This window comes from Juglans regia, chromosome 15 (genome assembly GCF_001411555.2).
Source record: "Juglans regia cultivar Chandler chromosome 15, Walnut 2.0, whole genome shotgun sequence".
NCBI classification, from domain to species: domain Eukaryota; kingdom Viridiplantae; phylum Streptophyta; class Magnoliopsida; order Fagales; family Juglandaceae; genus Juglans; species Juglans regia.
Genome location: NC_049915.1, coordinates 15,066,581 through 15,080,817, shown reverse-complemented (window position 1 = coordinate 15,080,817; position 14,237 = coordinate 15,066,581). Strand labels below are relative to the sequence as shown.

Below are 14,237 nucleotides of genomic sequence, written 5' to 3'. Positions count from 1 at the left end.
GGACAAAATCACTCTACCTTCTTTCATTAACATTTTGTCTTCTTTCCATTAAACCACATCATCCATTCTTGCATTAGAAAAGACTTCTTGCTCTATGTATAGTATTTGGTCTTCTAAAGTTGGTAATAAAAAAATATTTGTGTTTAAATAATTTCCCACAATGAAGTCATAAATAGAGTTGAAAGTACAATAAAATTAAAACACAAACATTTTTCATGTGTGAAGTGACTAGTTACATCAAGAATGGAAGATTATATGAGGGGAAAATATTCTATACTAGACTCTCATCATGCTCCTATCTATTTGTGTTGACGTGACATTATCCATCAATAGTTAAAATTGTAATTTTGTAATTTTATAAAACATGAGGTGATATATTAGTTAAAATCCTAAGGAGGTTGACTTAAGTGGTCAAGGTATTGATTTTGATTGTATGCTCTTTCTAGGTCTAAAGTTTTAATTCTTTTAGGTGCAAATAATTTTTAGGAGCTATAAGATTGGGAGAACTTCTCCTTGAATTATCTAATGTATAATTGCGGGAAATTTCTTGTCGAAGACTTGTACACCTCGGGATTAGTCGAGATTTTATTCTCGAACACTTGATATCAACAAAAATTATTAGTTTATATACAATGTCACATTAGTACAGTATAATAGAAGATGATAGTGCAGTACATAGCATAACTCTTAAGTCATGACTTAGATATTGCAAGTAATGCCCCTATGCAATAGTTGGTCTTTTGGGGAGTAATTTTGTTGTCTAAGCATGGAGCCATCTCCCACTGTTGATGGGATGTTGAATCATTAAGAAGTGAAAATGTTTTGACTAGCCTTGCTATAAAAAGTTTCAATTCTCATCATCCCATGATAGAAATATAATAAATAGTCTCCAATCATCAAATGCCACATCATGAGATAACGAAAAAATAAATGATGAATATATTTTTTCAAAATAGAAACCCAATCAAAGAAGAGCAAAACCAAATAGATGGAATCATGCCAAAAGGTTCATATATCATTGAAAAGCCCTGTAATTGTCTCTGATTTCAAATGCATCAAACATTATGCAATTTGGACTTCTGTAGAAGTTCTTATGATAATTTCACTTCCTTTCAATTTTCTTTTGGTTTATTCAACATGATTTTTAGTCCTTGTTCCAAAGTATTCTTATTATTATTTTTTCCTAATAACGAGAAGACTAATATTATTTACCAATCTCGAAAACAATATTCTTTTGACAGTATAATTAGGGCTATAAATAACCAGTCTGTTCGATAGCTCACTCGGTACTCGTCCAATTAAACTCGACTCGTGAAAAAAAAAAAAAAACTCACCCATGAAAGTAAATACCCGCTTGATTAGTAAATAACATATACCCAACAAAACTCGACTCGACTCGGCTAAGATTCACTCATTAAGGACCACTCGTTTATGCCCAAGGTAACTTGTTAGCTCGACTCGATTAAATTTTATTCATATATTGATAAATATATACATACACCTATGTATATGTATATATGTGTATTAGTTAATAATATAAGCATAGCACTTTTATAATTAAATATATAATATGTAGCCTAATTATTTATGTCTATATATTGAATATACATCATAACTATATTTTATAATTTGTGCAATAATTAGTCGATAAGATTTAATAATTTCGTATACTAGTATGTGGAAACCATATATGAAATAAATATATACTATCATATTATGTGTAAGTATTTATAATTTCTGTAGGTATATAATATTTTGTTATGAGATATGATACTTGCAGTCGTGAGTGTGCAAGCGCCGTGCAGTCGCTTTGAAAAAAATGAATAAATATGAGACTCACATGAAAAGAAATTAATTTTTTAATAGTGGACCCTACTCTTTTTCAAAGCGACTGCACGGCATTTGCGCTAGGGGTGGGCAGCGAGGCCCCGCCCCCGCTGCCCCGACCCGTTTCCGCCCCGCACCCGTGCGACGGGGCGGACCACCCCGTCTGCCAGATGCGCGGCTGGTCACCTGCTTCCTCAAGATCTAGCTGCTAACTGGGGCGGTGCGGATGGGGTGACACCTCGCCTACCGCCTTTTGCATCGCTCATATATAAAAAAAAAATACGCGATGAATGACGTCGTTTTCCATGCGAGTTTTTTAAAAAAACCTGCATGAAACGAATCCCCCCCCCCCGACTCTCCTCACTTCGACTTCTCTGTCTTTGCTGCCTCACAGTGACCCAGCTCCGCTCATCTCTCCCTCTCTCTGAGTTTCCGGCGCCGCACCCAGCTACCAGCGTCTCCTTCAACGTCGTCGTGCACATCCGGTCCCTTCCTCTGCATCTCACCGAAGATCCGAATCCCGAACTCGAAGGTAAGAAACTCAAACCCTATCCTATTTTATTTTTTTATGATTTATATTTTTAATGGAGATTGGAGGAAGGATGGGGTTTATCGGAGATGGAGGATGAGATTTTTGTGAATTGTGTGCTGTGGAGCTTAGATTGTGCATGTATTTTGGTTTGAAATTTGAATGAGTCCGTGAAATGCATGTGAATTGTGTTTGTTTTCTCATTTCTGTAATTATTTCGGATTGGATTGGATTTGATTGTGTAATTAATTCGGATTGGAACCCCTAAATTAATTTAGGGCTCAAATCCGAAACCCTAAATTAATTTAAATCCGAAACCCTAAATTAATTTAGGGGTTTCAATCTTTGAAACCCCTAAATTAATTTAGGGTTTCGAAAATACCCTAAATTAATTTAGAGAATTCAAAGATTGAAACCCCTAAATTAATTTAGGGCTCAAATCCGAAACCCTAAATTAATTTAGGGCTCAAATCCGAAACCCTAAATTAATTTAGGGGTTTCAAAGATTGAAACCCCTAAATTAATTTAGGGTTTCGAAATACCCTAAATTAATTTAGGGGATTCAAAGATTGGAACCCCTAAATTAATTTAAGGTTTCGGATTTGAGCTTTGAAACCCCTAAATTAATTTAGGGCTCAATGTATAAACAAGAAATTGCATGCCATTAAAATTTGGAAATTAACTTTGTGTGTGTATATATTATCCTCTAATACCCTATTCTAGGCTAGTAATGCTAGATATAATTTATACAAGTATGCTAAGGATTTTCTTTAAAAAAAATGAGATTCATCATTAAAAAAAAAATATTATTATTGTAAGTTTCACATTTACTAATCAAGTTTTTTCTTTAAAAAAAAATACACAAGACTTATCTACTCTAAATATCATTTTTCAACCCATGCATAATATTACATTTTAAAAATTATTTGATGTTATATTAAGAGATGAAGATTTTTTTAAAAAAAATAATAATAAATAAAAAGATGTCATTTCTTCGTTAATATTTTTTAATTTGTTGGAAGTGGACTTTTCTACCTTACTTAAATAAAGGAAACATTCATATTTTCTTTCCTCATGTAGTGTATTTGTTAATATACTTTATTAACAACATATAGTATATTTGTTGTTAATATACTTTATTACATTTATAACCAAATGATAGTGTGATACTTTTTTTTATTCTACTTTTCTTTTATGTTCATTATATAGTTATTATATTTTCTATTATTTCAGATTTCTTGTTTGCTTTAGTTCATGGATATGCCAGCGGATTCGAGTGCGAGCTCTCCTTTTCAGGCCGAGGGCACCCCTACCCCTACCCCTACACCTACACCTACCCCTCCTACTCATACCCCTACCCCTAGCCCTACGGCACCTTGCCCCACCCCCAAGCCCAGCAAGAAACATGCTTCAATGGTTTGGAGTCATTTCACCAAACTAGAGGGTGGTGACTCAAGTAACCCCCAAGCCAAGTGTAACCATTGTGGCAAAATTTATGGATGCCACTATAGGAAACATGGCACCTCACAATTAAAGGTACACTTAGAAGAGCAATGCAAAAAAAGTCCAATATTAAGATCATTACAAGATAAAAGCTAATCTAAGCTAGAAGTTGGACTTCAAAAAATGGCGGATGGGACTAGTGGGGGTGCAAGTTTGAGGGGGTATATTAAGTATGATCCCGATGAGTGTAGAAGACATCTAGCTCGTATGGTCATAATAGACGAGCTACCTTTTCAAATTGTAGATGGGAAAAGGTTCCAAGCGTATTCTCACTACTTGGAACCAAGATTTAATATTCCCTCTCGCCACACGGTGGCAAAGGATGTAAAAAAGCATTTTTACATTGAAAAGGAGAAGTTGAGGGGTCAATTGGCGGATCAATTTGTTTGTCTCACCACTGACACTTGGACATCGATCCAAAATTTTAATTATATGTCTTTGACTGTGCATTTTATTGATTGCCATTGGACATTACACAAGAAAATTATAAAATTTTATAAAATCATCTATCATAAGGGTAAGACAGTTGGGAAGGCCTTGGAGGCTTCAATAAAAGAGTGGGGTTTGAGCCGAGTTGTTACAGTCACAGTCGATAATGCCTCGTCTAACGATGTTGCATTAGGACATTTGAAAACTTATCTTAGAGAGGCAAATAAGACACTTATGGGTGGTGAGTGTCTGCATGTGAGATGTGCAGCACATATTTTGAATTTGATTGTCAGTGATGGTTTGAGAGATCTTCATGACTCGATTGCTCGAGTTAGGACTGCTGTGAGATGGGTGAGATCTTCTCTTTCAAGGTTGGAGAAATTCAAGGTTGCTGCGAGATCTGCGAGTCTAACATCTAAGAAGGGCCTTTGTACTGATATGCCTACATGATGGAACTCAACATTTCTGATGTTGGAGGCGGCCCAAGAATATAGGCTGGCATTTGCATTATTGGGTGATGAAGACATCCAATATGTAACATATTTTGCTGATCACGGAGGATTGGGGAAACCCGTAGCTGATGATTGGGAAATTGTAACTATTTTTGTAGAGTTTTTGAGGCTTTTTTACGATGTCACCACGAGACTATCTGGAACTTTGTACCCTACATCCAATGTTGTATGCCAGCAAATATGTAGGGTAAAAGAAGAATTAGATGACATGGTCGCGGGTGGTCACATTAGGCTGCGGGAGATGACATTGATTATGAGGTCAAAGTACGACAAGTATTGGGGAGATTTAACTAAGGCTAATATTTTGTTATATGTAGCTGTCGTCTTTGACCCGAGGTATAAGTTGGATGGCATGATATTTGGATTGGGCCTTGCGTACGGGCAAGTATGGGCGGAGCTTATTGCAGCAAGGGTTCGGGAAACCCTTACTAGATTATTTGATGAGTTTTCCACCCTGCGGGTGGTAATATTGCGGCACCTACATCTACCCCCTCAGCCTCAGGCTCACAGTTTCCTGAAGTCGAGAGTGGGAAAAGGCGTAGATTGGAGTGGGATGAGAGGTATGAGCAGACCCCCTTCCTCCAGACTTCTGTAGAGGCTCAGTCAGAGATAGACAGATACTTAGCAGCAGAGATTCTACCATTTTCATGAGATTTTGATATATTAAGTTGGTGGAAGGTGAATGCTGTGAAATATCCCATCCTTGGAGAGATAGCCCGCACACTTTTGGCCATCCCTGTTAGCACAGTAGCCTCAGAGTCGGCTTTTAGCACCGGATGACGTGTATTAGATTCATTTCGGAGTTTATTAGCTCCTGCCACTGTGGAGGCTTTGATTTGCACGCAGAATTGGATCAAGGGAACTCCAATTCATGTTCCGAATGTTCTTGAGTATGAGGAGGCCGACGTCGAGGAGGAGGGTGATGATCAGTCTGGATCTGGTATTTATTCTAATTTCTTATTTTCATTTATTTATTTTCATTTAATTGGTATTCATTAATTTCATTTCAAATTTAATACTTATAGTGATACATGAGACTGCGTCTACGGCTACCTCCGATGCAGTATGACTTTTGTATTGGACTCACCATTGCCATGGTTTGCATAATTTCTTCCCTAATTGTTTTTTGCATTTAAAACTTTGTTTCATTTTTATAACTTTTTAATTCTAATTTGTTTTATTTTTAACTTATTAATATTTCAAGTTTTTTGACTTATTAACTTTTATTTTTAACTTATTGATTTTCAGTCTCACAGCAATCGACATTCGACACAACTCAGTGAACTCACAACTACGGCTCCACCCCAAAATTAATTTTCTTAATTTACAATTATTGTCATGTTGGTACAATAGTTAATTATACAATTTGTAATATTTATTTTTTTTAGAAGAGTTTGTAATAGTGTAATAGTTTATTAGTTCTCTTAATTTGTATAATTGTAAACTATTTATTTTAGCATAGTGTCTTACTGCCTTAGTGATGAATATTACTTAATTATTTAATAGTTAAAACTTAATATCTACTTATAAAAAAGAAATTATTTCTTTTCTGTTTTTAAATTTATATATTTTTTTAATCTAAATAATGGGCCCGAAGTGGCCCAAAATGAATTCTGGGCCCAAAAACTGATTCTAGGCCATTTAGGGCCCAGAAAAAAGTACTGGGCCGGAGGCCCAGTACCATGTTGCGGGGGTGCGAACGGGTGGGGGTCCACCCCCGCATCCTGGGCAGCGGACGGGGGACCCCGCCCCCGCACATGCGAGGGCGGGGTCAGGGGAAAAAAATCCCACCCCCGCATATGCGGGGGCGGGGGGCGGGGGGCGGGGGAGGGGTGGCCCCGCCCCGTAGGGGGCGGGTATCACCCCTAATTTGCGCATTCTATGAATGTATATAGCATTACTCTATTGTTATTATGGATAAATATCAATTAGTTAGATATTAATTATTTATAAATTTTTAAAATCTTATAATTCAATAGAGGTTCTACTTGTTAGTTGTACAAAATAAATATTATATTTTTTATTTTTTATCTATCTAATTTATTAATTATTAAATCTTATTTAAAAAATAAATAATTCAAGCCGAGCTCGAACTCTTTTTGGGACAAGCTCGACCTCAATCTTGAGTTGAAAATTTAGCTTGCCGAGTTGAGCTCAAACAAAGAATAAATAAAAATCTCAAACTTGGGCTCGAGCTTGAGTATTTTGAGTCGAGTCGAGCTCGGCAAGCCAAAGATCAGTTCAACTCGGCTCAATTACAACCCTAGGTATAATTCCTCGTCGACATGCTTGAAAATACAGGTCCCAATGAGATCAATTAGATGTTGAATCACTCTAGTGGATTGGGATTATTCATAGGTTTGTGGTGTTCATCCCTACAAATCAGAATTTTCCTAATGTAAATATCAAAAGACAAAAAGTGTCGTTCAGATTTGGCAGGACGGCTAGTGTGAAAGAATTGGCAGGAGAAAGTTAAGAAGCTTAGACACGCTTGGGATTGTTCTTTAACTTTCTCTGGTGATACAAGACTTGCCTCTTGTAAAAGAATAAAAAGTGTCACCTTAGCCAAGTCTCTATTCAAATCTTGAGGCTCAATGGCTCAGTAACACCATTGTATCTGTAAATTTCAGTAATAAACACTGCTATAGAAGATTGAATATCTTCATATGTATTCAAAGGGCATCGAACCCACAAAATTCTACAGCTATCCTCTTCCATTGTTGTACAAGAAAAAAATGTGTACATGATTTTAAATGGAAAGAATGAGAAAGAATTCCTATACCATCTTTTCTATTCACACAAAAGAATAGATCAATCAGGAAATCTGTTCTTACTCAAAACATGTTACCAATTGCACTTGTTGATGTTCCTCTAATCAATGGAGAGGATTGTGTTCTTGAATGGTGATTTATTCTTTGGGAGAAATTTCCTTCCTCGGGTCTAGGCGATGTTATGGTTGGTGCCATTTCACCGCCAGAACTTCTTGGTGTCTTCACCTTTGAGCTCAGCCCTCTAACAAGTTGAGGAGACAAGTAAGATCTAGAACAGGCGGCACTTCTTGGAGATAAGTTCACTTGCTCCAAAGCTTGGAACTGGAGCTTTGAGGGATAGTCCCTTACACAGCCAATTCGGGGTCCAGCTCCTGTAGTCCATTTGAAAGATAATTGCTTACCTAATTGATAGGACTTCATTCCTTTATGTGAATTAATCCTTTTGAGAATTGATTCTTCAGGAATGATTTCCACTTCATTCTCTTCATGCTGTTCATTAAACTCGTTCTGCTTCGGAACCATGTGCTCCAGTTCAGAAGGAAATACTTCTTCCGCCGTTTCATAACCATCCACGGGAGATTCAGCTGGCAAACTGTTACAACTTGGTCCCAAATTTTGCTTTTGACTGTCTAACCTCTTGTACAATTCATTCCTTATTGGTATTTCAAGGTTAGCCAATTTTTTACCAAGCCTTCGTAACCGGCTTGACATGGGCAGTTCCAATGCAGCAGTAGTCTCATCTTCTATCAAATAAGTTCGCTCTTGAATTAAGTCTTCAGCATTGGTCCCTTCAGTCTCGGAGCCACTCAACTTTTGAGTCAAGTCCTCTTCAGAAGAACTTCTGAGATGAATACTGCTTCTTTGCTTGCTAAACAATTCATCTTCCTCATCATCTGGACTCATCTGAATGTACCAGAAAAAAACATTCTCAGCATATTGGCTTCTAATTATATCTGTAACAAAAAAAGAAGGATAAGCATTTCCAAGAAAATAGAGCCCCATTGTGTTTACCTTCACATCTGTGAGACTCACGTTATTCCCTTTGAGAAAGGTGACAAAGTCCTCAAAATTTTCTTCTGTAGGTCGATAATGACCACTGTGAGGCCAAACTGCCTGATGAAGTAGCGAAAATTATTATTAAGAAACTGTGGTGAAAATGGAACTATAATTGAACAGAAGAAAAATCTATTAGTTTTTTCCATTCTTCTACTATGATAATTCCTTGAGATATGATGCAATAGCTATACCTTTAGGATGCCATCCTCAATAACTAATCTCCCTGCAGCAGACGTAGCTCCTCCGGCCAAGAAGCTAGAATGCTGGAAAGTACCTTTCTTCTTCTTGCCAACATACAAGGTCATGGATGTGCTTAGGACAAAAATCCACTTGGCATCCTTGTCTTCTTCAGTGGTGTCAAGGAGCTTCTCTGATTGCTTGTAGAAGAATTTTCCATCCTCCACAACAACTTCATAGGCCATCCTTTCCATCTATAAAAAGGTGAAAAAAGAAGGGAGAAAAACTATCATTAAATAACGTGAAAACAAATTAAAATAAAGGATGATAAAGTAAAGAAATAAAGGCTTACTGGACCCAAATATTTGATACACTGCTGCTGGAGTTTTGATCGAGGGCATCTTTCAACAAGATTTACTTCCTTCCCTTCTCCTATATCCAGCCTGAATTTCCAAAACCAGCATAATTATATTTAAATCCAAATACTTGACATGTGGAATCAAAATTCTCAGTAGTGAAGGAAAAAATGTTGAGTAAAGAATATTACCAGTAGAAGAAGGGTTCTTTACACTGACAATTAAGCCAATTATCATAGTAATAGTGTAAATTATGTCCATATCGATGCCGTGGGTCTATCTGTTTTAGAAAGATATATAAAAAAAAAAAATCAGCAAAGAATGATGAAGAAAAAAAAGACAAATTCTTAAGCTAATTTTTTCTGGTGCAATTGACTTACAGCTTCAAGCCAGTGTTGTAAAGCAAGTTTCTGAGCTCTATCATTCTTTGATAAACCTTTTCCGACCTGCAGTAACAAAGAGATGCTTAAACTTCGAAATAAATAACACAACACAAAAGCAGAGCATTACAGCAATATGTTTAAAATTTACCTTGGCCGCTCTGGTTCTTGCTCTTGACCATCGCGAAATGGCAGATTCATGCTTCTCAATATCAAAGAATGATATAGAACTTCTTTTTAGTTCAGCAAAATCTAAGAGCTTCCACCTATCATTAAGACATAATTGCATTAGCACTAGACAGAAAGACATCAGATTTTTGTACAAAAGGACAGTGTGGGTGCATGTAAACAGGATGTATACCAGCTCTGCTCAACCAGAACTGCACAATCTGCCAGCTTCCTTCTGGTTCGGAAACTTTTGTACACTTTCTGCAACTTTAGTGCAGCCACATCCTTGGGATTAGGGGGATCCAAAATTGGCAATGATTGGATCATCGCCACATGACCATCTGATCTTGGGGATTGATTATCCATCACTTTGTTTTGTTGTATTTTTGACTCAATGTGCATATCATCCTCTAATGAAGGAGCCTTGACTGAGACCATTTCTTCCAATTCGCCACTCTTAAAGCTAGACGATGCTTCTAATTTCATCTTCCCACAACATAAGGATTTGAACATCATGGGTTCAGAATCTCGACTGTTGAAACTGACAGATCGCACTGGAGTTTTTATTTCATCCTTCCCAAAACTGATGGACTTGACAATGATAGATTCTAAGCCATTTTCCACGTCACTGTAATTGGAAAATGGGCAGGAAAAAGAAATACCCATTTTACAAGGAAAGGTGTCTTGGCAATACTAAAATCAAATTCCTGTCAAAACAAAACGAATACATAGAAGTTAATGGAAGTAACATGATTTATAATGCATCATGAATAGCAAACATATCAAATAAAGGACCATAGCAAGCTGCTGTCAACATGAACTGCAAAAAACTTTCAAATTCGGGAAACCGGAGAAATCTTCAAAAAACAAACAATCAAAATATGAGCTTCGATCTACGAAACCTATGGATTCAAAAGTAAATGATTGGAACGGGGAAAAGCTAGGAAACGCTACTTTCTCTTAATAACATTGTCTATTAGGTAGAACGATCAATGTTTGATATAACTGGGGAAGACAAACATGTCACTTTCCCATCAACCAAACAATAAGTTGACGATAAACCCATTAGAAAAGACCATGGATCTGGACGACCGATGATCCAAAAAAAAATTTTCAAACCGAGAGGACAAAAAAAAAAGGCAAAACACTTCCCTTTGAAACGCAAAACCCACTACAGAAAACACTAACTACCCATTTTCATTCAAAGAGAAGATTTCTCAAGCGAATAATCTAAAGAAATCAGAAAATTATACCATGTCATCATATTCCAACTCACAGGACCCAGAGCACGCATTTCATCAGAATAGGATAAAATAACAAAGTCTGAAGCAGATATATAAATATGTATACCATTCTGTGGCTCCCTCTCAATGAACTGGAAAACAGATCAGCAACAAGAAAACCATACAAGGCAGACCAACATTAAAGAAGGGAACTTCAAAACCGAAAAAAAAAAAGTAAGTGTTGTACCTTAAATTGAGGATCAATGATTGAACCAAGAAATGTGTGTATTAATGGAAAATAACTCCGAATTTAATGGGTGGGTGGGCAATTTTTTTTCTTTTCGTTCTTAGTGAGAGATTGGCTTCCAAAGATAATATTGCAAGGAGAGGCTTCTCTCTCTCTATGCAAAGCTAAAACTTGAACGTTTATAACTTCGGCAGCTGAGTGTGTTATACTATTATATAGTGGACAGGAGAGAGAGAGAGCCATTTTCCAACCACGAGTAAGACTGGAAGAAGGACGTAATTTGGAAGCCTACGACCATACTTCCCAAATTTTGTGACTTTTTATTTCCAAAAACAGGGCGAAAGAGTTTTATTATTCCAATTTTGTTATTCATTATTTCTACACACCAAACTTAATTTTATTTTTTAAATTTTTTTAAATTTTATTCTTCCTAAAAACCATAAATGTTCATTTTCTTTTTCTTTTTTTTGTTTAATGGATAAAAACCATAATTCATTTTCCATTTTTATTTTATCTTTTTCTTGCAATTTCCTAATTTGTTTTTTATTTTTTTATGAATCCAAATTAATTTTTCCTTTGCTTTGTTTCCTCTAATTTTCTTTTATGCAATTTTTATTCCTCTAACTTTAGGAATCCAAATGGATGCTGTAATGTTCATAAGGTTGTGTTTGAATGTTGAAGTAAGTTGAATTGAGTTGAGTTGAGATGATAAAATATTGTTAGAATATTATTTTATAATATTATTATTATTTTGAGATTTAAAAAAATTGAATTGTTTATTATATTTTATGTTGAAATTTAAAAAAATTGTAATGATGAATTGAAATGAGTTGAGAAGAGTTAAGAAATTAAACGAAACCAGGTTATGTTTGGATGTTAAAGTGAGTTGAGTTGAGTTGAGTTGAGATGATAAAATATTGTTAAAATATTATTTTTTAATATTATTATTATTTTAAAATTTAAAAAAGTTAAATTATTTATTATATTTTGTATTGAGATTTGAAAAAGTTGTAATGATGAGTTGAGATTAGTTTAGAATCCAAACGAAGCCAAATCTTGATTCTTGGGATGTTCTTTGAGAAATATTGAACTTTATTTGAGATTTGACCATTTTTTATTCTCTAGGCTTGACAATACATTTTTTTTATTATTATTAATGGTAAAGGAAATCACTCGGAATGTACTTTGATATGAAATAGGCAATTTTTAATAGAGTGCTATATGCTAATGAGCTTTTACTCGTACTCTTGTGTGTGTTTGGTAATAAGATTCTAAGAAGATTTTGCTTTATTTTCTCGGAAATTGTCATTCTCTCGTAAAGGTAAATTCACAACAAGTCAGAGTGTAATCTTTGGAATTGTTTTCTCTATTATTTTAAAATTATGTTATAAAACTTATATAGTAACTAAGGGGATAGTAGGGGAATCAGATGAGATGAAAATTATATAAATAGTAGTTAAATGGTTTGAGTTGAGATGTTTTATTAAGTTTTTGAAAATGAGACAGAAAAAGTGGAATAAAAATATTATAAAGTTAAAATATTATTTTTATTTTGAGATTTAAAAAAAAAATTGAATTATTTTTTGTGTTTTGTTTGAAAGTTGTAATAATTAGATAATAATTAAATTAAAAAATTACAAATTTGAAATTAAAAATTTTTTTATTTGAATGATATTTGAGAAAGAAATGAGATGAGAAAATTTGAGATGAAATAAAACTATCTGTATTCACAAATAGCCCTTTAATGTCAAAATATATAGTAATGCTCGTCTTCATCTTAGATGTTGTAATCCTCAGTCACATTTCGCGATGTTGCAATTCTTAAATGTTTTTTACTTAAGTGATTGATAGTAGAAACCATTCAAATGTTTCATATTATCAAGTGTGATTAAGGTCCGTCAGTTCTTCAAAAAAAAAAAGGTCTGATATAAAAATATTCTCAACTCATTTCATCATTATAATTTTTTTAAATTTTCATACAAAATATAATAAACAATTCAATATTTTTAAATATCAAAATAATAATAATATTAAAAAATAATATTCTAATAATATTTTATTCAACTCGTCTAAAATCATCACATCTTATCTCACTATCCAAAAGAAATGAACCGTTTATATAATGAGATGAGATAAGATGATTTTAAATGAATGTTGAAAGTTGAATAAAAAATATTATTAGAATATTATTTTTTAATATTATTATTATTTTAAAATTTTAAAAAATTAAATTATTTTTTATATTTTATATAAAAATTTAAAAAAATTATAACCATGAAATCATATACAAACGGGGCTAAAGGATTTTTTGTTGTTTACTTTTTCAAATGGACTTTTTGTTGCTATTAACCCATCTAACCCCTCTTGTGGGATATTCAAGTCAACGCGTGAGGCTTACCAGAAAAATGCATGGAAGTTTCGAAGGGCCTTGAGCTTTCACTATCCAAAATACTTGAATATTGAAAGATGTGACAAATTAATCTTTTAGGTATATACTTCTTGAACTTTTGTTCTTGCCAAGTTACATCACATCATTTTTCATCTTAAATTAAAGTTGAATGCTTCTTTTAATTCAATAAATAATGGATACGAAACGTTCAAGCTTATGATGGGACTTCAAGTTTTGTTTTTATATGAACAATATATATATATATATATATATATATATATATATATATATTTAAGGAACAAAATATATATGGTGGTTGATTTAATTAGAGCTTTTCTGTTAGCTATAAGGAGATAGAGGAAGATGAATTATTTCCCTTTTATTTTTTAGGATAATGTTCACTTAAAAGAAATTTTAAGGAATTCGAATAAGATACCAAAATAATATAAAATAAGTTTTATAGTTTTTAACTCTGCGCCATAGAATTTGGATACCAATTTTAAAAATTCCAAGTTCTATTATTTTGAGAGTGATGAGGTAAGTGTTTTCCATGTATTCTTCCAATAATTCTCAACCCTTGAGTTTGTGTACCCTTTTTTCTATACATTTTGGTCGGTTATAGACTTATAGGATACACTAGTCGATGCCACCGCCCCTCTCCACCGGCATG

General features: G+C 34.2%; 1 protein-coding gene across 3 annotated transcripts; it reads right to left on the bottom strand.

Annotated features, from left to right (window-relative positions):
• Positions 1-7,411: 7,411 nt before the first annotated feature.
• On the bottom strand, positions 7,412-11,341 carry LOC108989067 (IQ domain-containing protein IQM2-like). Of its 3 annotated transcripts, none has more exons than XM_035685741.1 (9): positions 11,059-11,111; positions 9,902-10,415; positions 9,692-9,806; positions 9,541-9,606; positions 9,352-9,440; positions 9,157-9,247; positions 8,819-9,058; positions 8,583-8,684; positions 7,412-8,474 (listed from the first exon to the last, which is right to left on the bottom strand). In XM_035685741.1, the coding sequence occupies exons 2-9, from the start codon at positions 10,372-10,374 to the stop codon at positions 7,635-7,637; spliced, it is 2,016 nt and encodes a 671-aa protein (XP_035541634.1). In that variant the 5' UTR covers positions 10,375-10,415; positions 11,059-11,111; the 3' UTR covers positions 7,412-7,634. The 3 variants fall into 3 exon arrangements, with proteins under 3 accessions (XP_035541634.1, XP_018818088.2, XP_035541633.1); XM_018962543.2 differs by having other exon boundaries at positions 10,962-11,105; XM_035685740.1 differs by lacking the exon at positions 11,059-11,111 and adding an exon at positions 11,179-11,341 and having other exon boundaries at positions 7,413-8,474.
• Between the last annotated feature and the right edge of the window lie 2,896 nt (positions 11,342-14,237).